The sequence below is a fragment of the Diadema setosum genome, chromosome 7 (genome assembly GCF_964275005.1).
Source record: "Diadema setosum chromosome 7, eeDiaSeto1, whole genome shotgun sequence".
NCBI lineage: Eukaryota > Metazoa > Echinodermata > Echinoidea > Diadematoida > Diadematidae > Diadema > Diadema setosum.
Window position 1 is genome coordinate 1,854,030 of NC_092691.1, and position 14,585 is coordinate 1,868,614.

The window sequence follows — 14,585 nt, forward strand, 5'->3', positions numbered from 1 at the left end:
TCCTGTATTTTCAAATTACTCTTTTACTCCAATTCACTGTGACAATTGTGTTCTCCCTAAAGGAATCTCCAAAAATGAATCCCTCACAGATTTGAGATGACAATTTATCACAAGTGATTTTAAAAGCACTGATGTTTCCCATACAAGATTTTCGGATATTACCCCTTTAAAGTTGAGACAAATGGCTTCGCTAATCACATTCAAGAAGTATCTACACATTGTATTACAATGTAAATACAAGCTATTAACTTCGTAATGTGGATATCCATTGTGAGGGCTTGGCGACAAGTTCAAACAAGTATTCGCGATTTTATTTAATACTACACTATTTTGTCAGGTTCACTGTACATGTACTGTACTTTGAATCATGGTAAAATTCACTCCACTGTTTTCTTTGTAGACGAGGGTGTAATGATGAAAGAGTTACTGTAAAAGTGGATATTTTCGCGCGACTAATTTTTCGCGCTCGGCGGGGTAAGGAGAGTTTCGCATTGTTTTTAATTCCGCGGAATCAAGACATCAACTACTGGAACATATGGCAAGCAAAAATATTCACATGCTTTTATTTTCGCGCTAGTTTTGGGTTGCACGAAATGCGTGAAAATTTCAACACCGCGAAAATTTCCACTTTTACAGTAATTCATCTGGCTGTCATGTAAATATGAACATTTCCTGCTTTGATATCTAAACTGTTGATTCAAATCTTCACATCAGATATTCTATATTTTAAAACCTTCTCATATCATGAGATCATATTCTATTTCCTCCTTTCAATCTCCTAGTATCTTTTTAGCTCCTTAACTTTTCCTACAACAGAGTTTTTCCTGGAACCTTTGAGCATGCATCTTTTATATTTCATGGGTTTCAGTAGTAAACGGGAGTAAGATACCATGACAGAAATATCACAGTTACTATTTTCTGCAATGCAGCTGTAATACCTGAATAGTCTTTACAGGAAATCCGTCTGGAGAAATACAACAATAATATTACAGGAACCTACTGTAAAATGTACATTTCTTTTCTTCTTCAATATCATGTTTGAAAGGAGACATCTCATGAAACACAAAAATAGTCAGACAAGAAATCATTCTGACTTAAGATCGATACACAATCTCAAAATATGATACAATGATCTCACAGATATTTTTGGCGAGTTGTTTTCGCGAATTGACAGAGAGGCCTTCATAAGCGCACTATTACTTTTAATAGTGCAAAGTGACTTTTTCGTGTGTTGTTACATTCACGGACCAATTATCATTCGCGAAATTTGCGAAAATTAAACCCTCGTGAAAATAACAGCTTATACAGTATCCCAGTCACTAATGCTGCTTGTTGACATACCAGAAATTATAGAGATTCATGCAAACAGAGATACACTGTACAAAGACATGCAACCACTACATTTAATACATGTACCTAAAATTCTTACATTAAATGAATGGATTTGATCAGACTCATTAATGATGTCTGATCACACACACACACACACACACACACACACACACAAATGTAAACATGCAAAGAAAACATTTAATATACAAAGGAATCCAGTAGCATATGTTATACCGATCATGATTCGAGTACTCAAACAAAATCCATTTTGATAAACATCCAGTTATACACCACCTTGTCTGTCAGATATTTTATACCTGTATATTGTGAAAAAAAAAATACAAAAACACACAAACACATGTATACACAGACTCACAGGTGCACACAGATGCACACACACACACACATACGTACATGCACATACTGTACATGCTGATGTACACACACACACACACACACACACACACACACACGCGCGCGCACACACATACACATCCTTCCCAATTCAACTTTGTTATTGAAACCCTGCTACAGCTGGTTTAATAACAAAATGCATGCCTGCCCAGGAAAATTGTTGAATTCCATAGACATGTCTGCATTCCTGGAAATGCACTCCGCTGTGGATAATTGAGTTCATTCAAACTGGAGTTATTGGAAATCTTCCCATCCCACTGGAATGGCATGGACTGGCAATAGCTATCCAAAGTACAGTCCTTACATTACCTCGATCTACTAACTGCATGTAATTACTGTACATCTCTGATCATTTTGCGCGCAAAGAAAAAAGAAGGTGCCCCCCTCCTTCCTGTTAAACTGAAGCACTAATATATTCTACAGTGTGCTTGTAATACAAAATGTATATAGAGTCCACTGAAATGGGAAGGAAACTGCAGACCAGCAATGCATGATGCACTCTTGCACATGAATACATGCAATACATACATGTACATACAGTGGTGTACAGCGTAATGTGCAATTTCTAATGACAGAACTTTCATTTTCAGTCGTGTTTCTTATCTGCAATCTGTACACATGGCTATTAATATGAAGCGACACAGAGCAGATGTAAAAGTATTATTCCGGCAAAAAACCAGTCAGGATCAATGGGCAGACAGCAAAACTGGGTCCCTCTCAAAATTAAAGAAAAGATTTCAAGAGACAGCTTTATGCAGCTGGCGGATCCAGAGGGGAATCAAAAGTTTGTTTGATGAAAATCGGTTTTGAAAAGACAGAGATGACTAAAAACAAGGTAAAACAAAGAGATCCTAATAAAAGTCGTGGCCTGCCAATTTTACTAGGATCACTTTTTTTTTTCATATCTCAGCCATTTCAAGGCCAAATTTCATCAAATAAACATTGGATCCTTCTTGAAATTACAGTGTACAGGTTCTTTCATATTTCATAAGAGGTTTCTCATTATCTCATCAAAAATGCTGAATCCTCACCTCAACCAGTACTGTACAGTCCCTTTAAATCAGCTATTTAACAAAATAAGAGATTCCTTTAAGAGGATATTTAATGCAATCAACACATTTAAATGCACTCTAATACTCTAATGAGATGCAATGACATTTGTGTATTATATGCACACATGTGAATTGCCTGTGTGTGTGAATCATACTGCACGGAGCTTAGCACGGCTCAACCTCCCTACAGTCTGACCATACTTGTACACGATCAATTATCGTGGGGCAGTAATCTGCACGTGTCGCACAACAGATCCTCTAGAGATGCGCTGGTGTAGAATGACAGTGTACCACGTTTTCTCTCCCCCCCCCCCCCCCCCCCCCGTGTTTCTCAGAGAGCCAAGCTGCCACAGCATTACCAGAAACCAAATAAAGGTATCACAGTGTGGAATGCCTGCCCTTCTTGCTACAAACCCATGGGGTTGCCAAGGATAACTATCATATTAAAGGTAATATTCACCATTTGCAGATGAGACCAAAAAAAAAAAAAACAGCTTTAGTGCTTCAAAATAGTTCTAATATGTGAGTTCGGGATAGAAACAACCAATGTAAAAATGTTAATCATTATAATTAATGTTTAAATATACAGAATGTGAACAATAGTTATTACAGAATTGTTTCTAGAGTACAGTAAACCACCTACAGATATGGTTTAATCAGAAAAATAGTGACCGTATACTCCTTTATTCAGCTTTATTATGAAATTTTTACGTAGTACTTCAACAGAATGTCTTGTGATACAACTGACCTACACATAAATGCATCAAATGTGATTTAACTCAAACATTTTTTAAATCGCTGCTGCCAATGGTAAACAGTACCTTTAAGCATTTCTCTGAGCCGTCCATTTCATATTCTCATTATACAGTAAATGAACAGCCACACGGAGGCCTCACTTACAGTGTTGCAAGACAAAGATAACTTCCATTTGCTTCACAGATACTCCTTGCGCACACCGATCGTTCAATAATTTTAGAACAATTCAGTTTAAAAATCTCACTGTTAAAACAATGTTGGAATATTGTACACAGCATGTTTCATTGCTACTGCCTTAATAGGATGTGCTTTCTCCATTACAAATCAGCCATGTCAACAGCATGCTTACTATGGATGAAGAAATAATTCCTCTCAACAACACATTTAAGAAGGTATTAGAATGAAAGGGTACTTTTTCCTGTAATTAGTATCACAGTGCACACATAGTATTTAAAGACAGCATTCTAATAATACAGTACCATTAGGAATGATTTGATGATGATGAAGAACTAAAGAACATAAAGCAGGTGCTGTACAATTTGTACATTGTAGCTACAAGTAGATCAGAAATTTTAACTTACAGTATTGGTGGAGATGAGAATTGGGCTTTTAACTTTTTGCGAGATACCAAGAAAACACTTATGATATAGTACAGAGCTTACCATTTTAAGAGGAATTCAAAGTTTATTTGATGAAAATCGGGTTTGGAATGACTGAAACATCCAAAAACAAAGTAAAACAAAGCGATCGTAATAAAGTGTGGGTCCAACACTTTATTAGAATTGCTCTTTTTTGGATATCTCAGCCATTTCAAAACCAATTTTCATCAAATAAATGTTGAATTACTCATAGAATTACATGCTCTTTTATATTTCATAAGAGGTTTCGCATTATCTCAGCAAAAAATGTTAGGAACCTGAAATTAGATCTCAACCAAAACTATACAATCCCTTTAAGGGAACAGAAAAAAATTATGTAGAAGTTTTACAATGTATACGTACACGTAGTAATGTATTGCCAATGATATCGATATGCCCTTTAGCATTCACGGTGGCAATATACATACCCATTATATCAATGAAAGGCAAATTATTAACAAGCCAAAAATATCTTAGATCATCTCCAACACAGCATGGTAACTGCTTTAGGCAAGACATATAATTTTGACAACAGCAGTCAAAGCCCCAGCCAACACCCCATCATCCAGGGAGGTGGGAATCTCTTCCCACCTCCCTGCATCATCCCAGTATTACAATCCATGTCAGCTCCTGGGTGCGAGGTCTTTGATGCAATGATGGTACAATTGTACATACGGGGAAGGTGTAACCCAGCAACCCTAGTCCCTGGGGTATCAGTCAGCAAGATTCTGACCAGCTCCCTCCTACACTCTACCATGCTTCTACCATGAGGCCATCATGGCCAGCTCATGCAACACGCACAGCACTTACTGGCTACTGCAATGCACGGGCTGATTTTGCTACATGTACAACACGCATTTCCCATAAGACGTCTGCCCAAGTATACTCTGGACTCGTCCTCAACAGGTTACATGTAATATGATGAACACTGAAGCTCAAAACTGAAGTTAAAATGAACACTGTACAAATTTGTGTGTGTGTGTGTGTGTGTGTAGGGGGGGGGGGTCATCAATCACGATGATGCATCATGGAAATATATTCACAGAACAAGGAACACAAACTACAATATACAGAGGCTCTGTAACTTCTTCTGTTCTCAAATATTACCCTGTTTAAGAGTCCCCTGATTAGGAGAACCTCTGGAGGACAAGCCAATTGATATTTGCCAGAAGAAAACAAGTTTGTTTGTTTGTTTGTTTTTTATATTAGCTCAGATGGGGGGGGGGGGGGGGGGTGGGTGAGAAATACCCCCACTTAGAGACCCCTGGTCATCTCGAACGAGGTCAGCATACAATTCTATGGAAACCAGTGGGCGCATGTTATTCCTCAAGAGGCGGGCATTTTCTCGTGCACTTGTGTACACTCCGCCAGAAACAGCACAGGTTACCGGAAGTGTTTCCCATGCTCACGCTGAAACCGTTTCAATAGAGTCTCCTCGTCTGGTGTGAACTACAGGTTGTGCTAGACTCGTAGGCTGTCTAGCACGACATACATGTAGGGCCTACATGCCAGACTCACAATGTGCTGGACAAATTCTACTCCAGCACATCACATTCATATTGGGATCAGAGTCAACATATTTGCATGCCTTTAAAATTTCGAATAGCACCTGACTCGCGAAATTCACAAAAGTAAAAGCCTTGTGAAATATTTGCCGTATACAACATTCTAGATCGATCTTGCAAAAGTGAAGACACTGTCTTGATAAAATCTATGAAGAAGTATCAAAGATTATCTCGATATAAACATACATATGTACTGCCAGGAGTGTCAGTCATACCATGGACAGCCCAGGAGAGAGTCACATGTCATACACATAATCACTGCAAGGACAACACAGGTCAGATCCCTTCGCAATCAAAATATCCCATTTCCTAGAAGTAGTGGTTGGCACATTGTCCCAAGTGACCTCTAGTAGCCATAAATGTAGTTATTTGCTCTCTCTCTTCTCTCACACACAAACAAGCAAGCACCCGTACCTATCCCCCCCCCCCCAATCTTTCAATATATCTATAAAAAATGACAATGAAATAGTCCTTCTCGGCAAAAAGACTACAACGTACAATTTGTACATTGTAAGGTGCTATAGTGTATCTACACTAGCATGTCAAATTTGTTGACATTACAACTGTAGGCCTATATCATGGAAGTTTAGTTGAGGAGTTATTGTTTGTACAGGCCTACAAAGTGCCGTATATAAAGAGAGTCTGGCCAACTCGTAAATTGGACGCCAGGTCGTTGCCCAGCGTATTACGCGTTACAGGGTTAGCGTGTACGCTCATACGTAATAATGAAACCCTACCAAATGAGGGGTAGTGAACAATGGGCACTGCATATAAGCGCACTTTGGTAACGACATGGCTCCACAAAGATCATGGGACCACTTTTGACCAATCACAGGATTCAAAACGCATAAGCCGAAAACCGAGTTGGCCAGACTCTCTTTATATACGGCACTGGGCCTACACTGTCTACTAAAAGTGTGTTTCATACATTGTACCTGAACTTCACACATGTGCACTGGATGATTCTTGCTTTTGTATTCTTAGTACAGTACCTCATCTCGTATTTGTTTTCATTGTTCATTACATTTGCTGTATGTTGTATTATGATCCTATAGGCCTATACAGTGTATATATATGATTTTTTTTTCTTTAACATTGTTATACATGTACAAATGTATTTCTCATTCTCTGGAAGCAGTCAAAAAAAAAAATATAGGACTACCTGGTAGTTAATGTACATTTTGTACATGTATCTACCAGCAAGAAAAGTAATATAAGAAATCACCCAAGCACACTACTGAAGTACATTATACATCGACAACCTACATTGTATATATTTCTGTTTTTTTTTTAATATAATTATAACCAAACCTTGCAACTGATTGACAAATTGCCCTACATTGATGTAAATAAACACTGAATTGAACAGTGATTTAGTAGCCATGATAAAAAATCATGGGCATACATACTTGAGCAGGATTCGAACCTACGACCTCCTGATCACCGGACAGGCGTCATCTCCACTAGACCACCGAGCTTTCGCCCGACAGCAAAGATTCCATGATTTTTTTATCATGGCTACTTAACACTGATCAATTCAGTGCTTAACATCGATGCAGGGCAATTTGTCAATCAGTTGCAATGAAAAAAACATCTCGACGGAAGAATTTCACTAATTTGAATGAGCAAACCTGTTCATATTCTGACATGTTAAACCAGATAGTCAATGTAGTTTGGGCAATGCATACAGATGTAGTAGCAGTCACAGTACTGATACTGTAGCTTCTAACAGTCAGGTGCTATAGCACACTATTTCCTGATTTCAGAAACTGGTACAACTGATCTACACTCCATGCAGAATTTTTACTTTCTGTACCACATCAGCAGTTCCTGTCTCCTCTTGAATTGTTCTGACATTAAATTGCCCACCTGTGTGTGAGCTTCTCTTACCTACTGTAATGAATTGTGTCTTTTCCAGGCAGTCTGTAGCCTTGAAGTAAATGCCCTGTGGCTATACAGTTACACAGTATACTTTAGATCCGCAAAACAATGTGTGCACTTTAAATTGATGAATTTTGCGAGCTAAGGCTTGAGAAATTAAAATGCATGTGAAAGTTCTTATCTACACTTTTTCTATGCATTGAATGCCAGTGGAAATTCTTGAAAATTTCATGCCGCAAAATGATCTTGCTTTTATACAGTATATAATGCACGTTATACAATGTGATATGTTACATATCAGAAGAAAAAACCTGTTACAGAAGCCGTTGCATGTACACAGATTGTCAGGCGAACCACGGTGCATTCTACAGCTCCTTTCTGTCGATGTACACAAATTTACACAAGGGTCAGAAACAATCTGTAGCTCAGATTACACGTGATAAGGCTAGCTACAGCTGTACCTTGCACTGGATATCAATTTCATACATTAGCCTATTAAATTCATCTCTGAACACACTCCTTGACCGAAAGATACACTTGGTAAAATTCATGTACCAGTGAAAATGCTCAAGGGAATGACACTCACATCAATCTGATTTCCGAGGACATTAATGGGACAGCTCACATAAGTAGCAATTGACCCATACAAATACAAACTATTGGATATGATGGTTTACATTATCTGAATAATATGAATGCATAAGTAAGACTTTAATAGTCACGCTAATCTAAGTAATATTAAAGGTTAGGATACATAGCATAAAAATACATGCTGAACATTGTATCCAGGCTCCGATTTTAAAAGAAAAAGAAATATCAAATTAACAAAAAATACATGCCAACATTTGAACACACAGTAGTCGCATTTTGACAGCTACACTGTATACAAAACTATCTTTTTGCACTTCACATTACTTTACCCATGTTTTGGCTGAATTCAGAATGCAGTGTAACATTGCTAGATAAACAGTCCCTGAACAGCAATACAAAATACCTTTCTGCCGCACAAACAAACTGATGAATGAAAAAATCAAAGCAGCTTTTATTTTTGCGGTTGTTCTTCCTTTACAGCACTTGAATAATGCAACATTTGATAAATCTACGTCAGATCTTGAAACAATTATGGTAAACTGTACCCCACCCCACAAAAAAGTCACACACACACAAACACACACACAAACAAAATGTGTGACCTCTATACAGAGGAGGCGCCTGATCAAATATGTCTTTGGAGCTAAGCACAACGGAAGTGAATCATAAGTGGACTACGTGTGTTGGGGGGGGGGATAAATTGAGTAGCAATGACAAAACAACGTGCCATGCAGCTTGTGTATAACTGTTGGGCAGCATCCTTTTGGAGCCAATGAAGGAGAATTCTGAGTGAAAGGGGGATGACCCCACAGTACATTAAGACAGCATGTATCCTGCAAATGACCCCAATGGGAATAAACAGCCTTGTGGCAAAAAGCTCCTCCATTGTAGTGACTACAAAATGACCCCCTCCATCTGCCCCTTGTCTTCCAAATGACTGTAAATAATCACATCAACAAACAAGAACGTATATGTTCCAGATCGTTACTGGTTTTTTTTTTCTATGCAATAAAATGCCAAATTGTGCATATTGCTGTTACTAATACTGTACATCTACAAAATTATTTTATTACCATGCCTGTCACTAATTACACTAAATTGCCTTTTGTTGGTTGGTTGATTGGTTTGTCTTGTTCTTTTTTTTTTTTTTTCTACAAGCACCACCAGTATTCTGTTCTAGGGTATGAAGGTGACTAGAGCTTACCAGTAGTTAGTAATGCAGTGTTAAAGAGAAAACTGTTACACAAAAGAGACAGTTGTATAAATGCCAGCTATATTTTACAAGACAACCTGTATAGAATACACAAACCACAAGCCAGCACTCACCCCCCCCCCCCTTGTTTGTTGATCTTTCTTTACAACACTATATATTGATTACATTATCATGGATTATGCCTGAATGTCAACACAAATCAGTTATCAAACTTGACCCTTTCATCCCTTTTGGGCAAAGTCTCCAAAGGTGTTTTGTCTCTGGGTTACCTGCAGTAGAGCAAATGAATAATATTTTGAAGTCAACACTACACAGTGGGTATGCATCCAATCTTTTACAAAGTGTGATCATCTCTGAGAAGCACCAGGTCCCTCATGTACACACTCATGAATCAGATTTCCAGCTGTTTGCTGTGAGAGATCCTCATTTCAGGGTTAGTCGCTGTAATCTGTAAAATCTCCACAAGATCACTGATTAACAGGCAAAGTACAGGGTACACTCTGTGAAGCAAATGTTGCATATAGTGGTTTGTTAGGTTCCAAAATGTGCTTGTCAGATTGCATGAAACTGTTCAGCATGCATTGCTTTACCCCTGTGTTACCGGAAGCCACCATACTTTTAACACCTGCTATTAAACAGCACAGAGTGACGTCACATGCTTGACACATATCACCAGCATCATTCATCAGTCAAACTTTCCTGGACTTCTGCTTTTTACAGTAACATCCATTGTTTACGCCCTGGCAGCATGAAACCCTTTGAACAGAGTTTAGCAGGATGATGTTGTTGTTTTTTATGGTTGTTTAGAAATACTGTCAGTTGTTGGCTAATTTTCAAATTCCCTTGAAGCATTACTAAGTTTCTCTAAACAGCACTACAACTCTGCTGCATTAGGCATCCAATAGTAGTCAAACATTGAAAAGTTGTGGTAATGGAAGGGTTCAAAATACTACTAGCAATGTACACTGAGACTATACCAGCGTATGCCACTAAGGTAGAGAGGCGCTGCCATGGTGGTTAGTCTAGTAATGTAAAACATGATATATACGCGGCATGGAATTTTTGCGAATTGGAGCCGACGGCCTCTTTTGTGGCATGAAATTTTCGCGAATTGCCACTGGCGTGCAATGCACACAGTGTAAACAAGAACTTTTGCATGCATTTTATTTTCGCGAACCTTGGCACTTGCGAAATTCGCGGCAAAATTCGTGAAATTAAAATGCACGCGAACATTCCTCGTATTACAGTATGCTTATTTTGTTGGCACACTGTTACTCATTATATACTGAGATTTCTGATTTGTTTAAAAATCTGATCAAAAGACATCTAAACAATCTGTAATAAAAAGAGAGGTTATTCTTGATGTTGAAGAAAATTCTGAGATAGGAATATATACAAGCATTGTAACACATTGGCATGGCTTTGTACATTGTATTGAAGGGGCACACTAATGACCTAGACTAGAGTTTGTCTTTTATCTGTCATTCTCGATAGGCCTCGGCCAAGTCATATCATCTGAATAGAATACATTTTAGCACACTGCCTACTTACAGTGTAGTTCCTTTTTTTTTGGGGGGGGGGGTATGACTGCCCTAATGCCATTACGGAATCGCAGGCTTCCTTTAACAAGAAGCATTCGACCTTGCATCATCGAATGCATTACAATTACATGATGTGCACTTCTGGTTATGTAATTATCTGATGGAGATCATACATGCATCCCTGCTGGTACTGTATGTGAAAGGGCTGTGAGACCTCAACTACACTGTACTAGCACCTGCAACCTTCACTGGTTCAATGGACTTCACCTAAACACTATGCATCATACATGAATATTGACGAGCCAATAGAGGAATTTTGCACATGGGAAAATCATGCTCATTGCTGCCATGTGTTGATTATCACCATCACACTATCTGTGATTGAAAAAATACATGAATGTTAACATTATATCATCAAAGGTGGAGATTATAGCCCCAAGCATGCTGTACACCTGTGTTTACAATCTACATATGTATGCTGCTACTGATAATTATATTAGAATAGGTGAGAGCTTACCCCCTGCCAATGTGCTGACCCAGAAACTGGTATTTTCTAAAGCAGCTGAATCACATCACAGAGAATTCAAATTCCATATTCTCAAATCTAATTTCTGCACACTATACACTGTACCGTACTGTATGTCCCCCCCCCCCAAAAAAAATAAATAAATAAATAAATAAAAATGAATAAATAAACAAATAAATAAAAATTACAAGACCCTCCACAATGATAACTTTAAAATAGTGAATCAATCCAAATACAATTTCAGGGTATGAAACTATTTTATTACCCACATATTACTGAAAACCCCATCCGATTTGCTTCAGTGGTCAAAGAGAAATGAGGAGTTTTGTAGAGCATGTCAAGAATCCCTTCCCTCCAAGTTCCGTCCATTGTGGTCACACCTTGCTGAGTTCCAAGAGCACCAAGGTGCTAAACTTGGAAGAATCAGACCCATGATATGCTTTACAACAATCCACATTCTCTGTGACCACTTAACCAAATTAAATGGGATTTTCTGCAAAATATAGTTTGGATATTATCTTAAGACCCTGAAGTAGCATTGACAGCTTAATCATATTGCAGTTATCAATACGAAAATCGGATTGTATTTTTTTTTTTTTTTTTTGGGGGGGGAGGATACTGTACATTGTAGAAATGATGGCATATAAACCCAAATTAAAGCTGCAGTACCAGAAAGCATCTTGAGATGATGATTTTAAATGAACCATTGGAACACAACAATATCAAACTAGCAAAGAATTACTGACTAGCTCACTGATTCTGCATGGCAGCAATTTTCCTTGGTCCAAATATGAATGCTAAAATTTTTAATACATTTGTTGTCATGCACTCTACATATACCCAGGGGTATACATTTAGGGACAGAGAACACTGGTACCATAATCTGCAACAAAGGAAGTTTAAGGAACAAAACAAAATGCAAAACAAAACCTCCAGTGCCAAAATTTGACTGCATGCAAAACCAAAAGTTTTACATTTATAAATTATGTACAGTGTAGCCAGTGGTCAAAATTTGGACATTGTTATGGTCAAAGTATGGTCAAATTACGGGCAGCTTGCTTTACATTAGAATTTGAGCTAGTCTTCACAATGATAAAACTATTCAGCGTAAAATAAGTGAACAGCGTAAGGTGGAGGTGTGACTTAAAACTTACACAAGTTTAAAGTTTACAGTAATACACTGTAAATGTTTACACTGACCAACTGCTGACTAAAATTTACTTTAGTGTCACATTCAAGAGAAAAATTCACCAACATGCAATATTCATGGAAAATTCTATGTTGCATATCACAGTCTGACAGAACGTCCTGTCATGTACAAAGTAAGTTGGGGCCCAATTAATCAAATCGTTACTTTCAATACACCATAATCTTGAGTTGCGGTAAGCCAGGCCGAGCCAAGCGGCCTATTCAGTCAGCGCGCCAAAGTGCTGACAAAGCCATGACTTCAAGCTGCCAGTCAGCGCAGCCAGCCTGCAGTGTTGGCGGCAGCGCGAGCTTACACCTTCAGCTGTTACAAGCTGTCTCCTGCTCAATCGATATCGGCTCCTTGAGGTTTTGTCTGCTCGAATTCTCAACCAACAAACAGAAAACACACAAAGACACGTTTACAGTTGGTAGTTTACATTCAATATGTCTCAATATCTGAATGAATGCAGTGACAATGTACAGCTGGTCATAGAAAACACCTCACAATATGTCACAAAGTTGAAGTCATTTGCACACTTTGAACGCCAACAAGGACAGGGCAGTGTGGTGCGTGCGATACCATGCATGGGTATGTGCAGCTGCTCGAACGAACAAAAAAGGAGGGGATGAAATCAGAATTAATATCTATAACCCGAACTTACCTTTAGTTTTTGGTACTGTTCGATGCTTTTGAGGGATGGGTCTGTGAGTTTGAGGAGTAGTACAGTCTTGTCTGCCCCTGAAAGACCGTTACTCGACAAACCATATTGAAAGTTCTCGACTAAGTCGGCGGCCATGGTTGAAGCCTACATCCTGCCTGCACTGCACTGTATTTCCGCACACACATTCATATCCATTCACGTAAAGTGATATAATAGCTATGCGATTCGCGCAGCTGACAATTCACGGGAACGATGGGGACGGACGTCGACACGATTGCTGCACATGGTACGCAGGTAGCACACACATGCACACAGCTCGCAAGGGCACGAGCGCGCGCATACTAATGTATCGTTAGTTTCTTACCAGTCATTATCATTTTAATTTGGCGGTTCATGGACAATCTACAGATTATAGGAATGATTTCAAGTACAGAGTATTTCAGATTGACACAAATGTGTAGTATATCATCGTATTTATACCTTTGTATATCTGAAATTCCAAAAGAAACTGTCTACAAAAAGAGAAAGGTGCACTTGGGTAAGACCAACAACATTTATCCTGAATACGATGGATTGATTGATTGTCGAACTATTCATGATATTGATGGAAATTGCTGTAGTACATTGCAAAGATCATGTTGAATCTGTCAGCGGACTAGAAGAAAAATTAAGATATATCACAAGTGTCGAAAACACGATATAATTCTGTGTGAAAGCAGTATTGCATCTGTTGATCAAGACCACTACTTAAAACAAGAACAACAACAAAAACAAAAACAAACCATTGAGGTAGTGAGAGTGGATTGCAGGAAACATTTACCTCCACACAATCCTATCCCCATACGAATGACTTCAGTATGATTTAATAATCCACATCTGGATTAGTAATATCTGCATTATTTCAGCATATATTATAGAATGTTATTTGGATATCGTATGGATATTTAATTATTTTTTTCTTTCCCCTTCCTTCCTCTTCCTCCCCCTTCATATCTATGTATTTCTCTTTTTCTAGTTCTCTCTCCTTCTTTCTCTCTACATATACTTATATATCTATTGGGATAGATTTGTTTAGGCCCTTATAATGTCTCGGCATGTTCGACAGTTTCTTCGACACGCTCAAGATCGCCTTTCCTAGTCTCGCAGAAAAGAAAATAAAGATTGTGACGTAGATGGCGCACAGGCACTGCACTGCCACAGAAACGTCACGTCAAATTCTTTCTTCT

At 38.4% G+C, this 14,585-nt stretch overlaps 1 protein-coding gene across 1 annotated transcript in view; it reads right to left on the bottom strand.

The window, feature by feature from the left end:
* The window catches only part of LOC140230428 (RNA polymerase II elongation factor ELL-like), a 65,186-nt gene extending 51,645 nt beyond the window's left edge, over positions 1-13,541 (bottom strand). The window contains exon 1 of the mRNA XM_072310581.1: positions 13,360-13,541. Coding sequence (XP_072166682.1) covers positions 13,360-13,494 — 135 coding nt within the window. The 5' untranslated portion in view covers positions 13,495-13,541. The remainder of the gene's footprint in view (positions 1-13,359) is intronic.
* Positions 13,542-14,585: the final 1,044 nt, after the last annotated feature.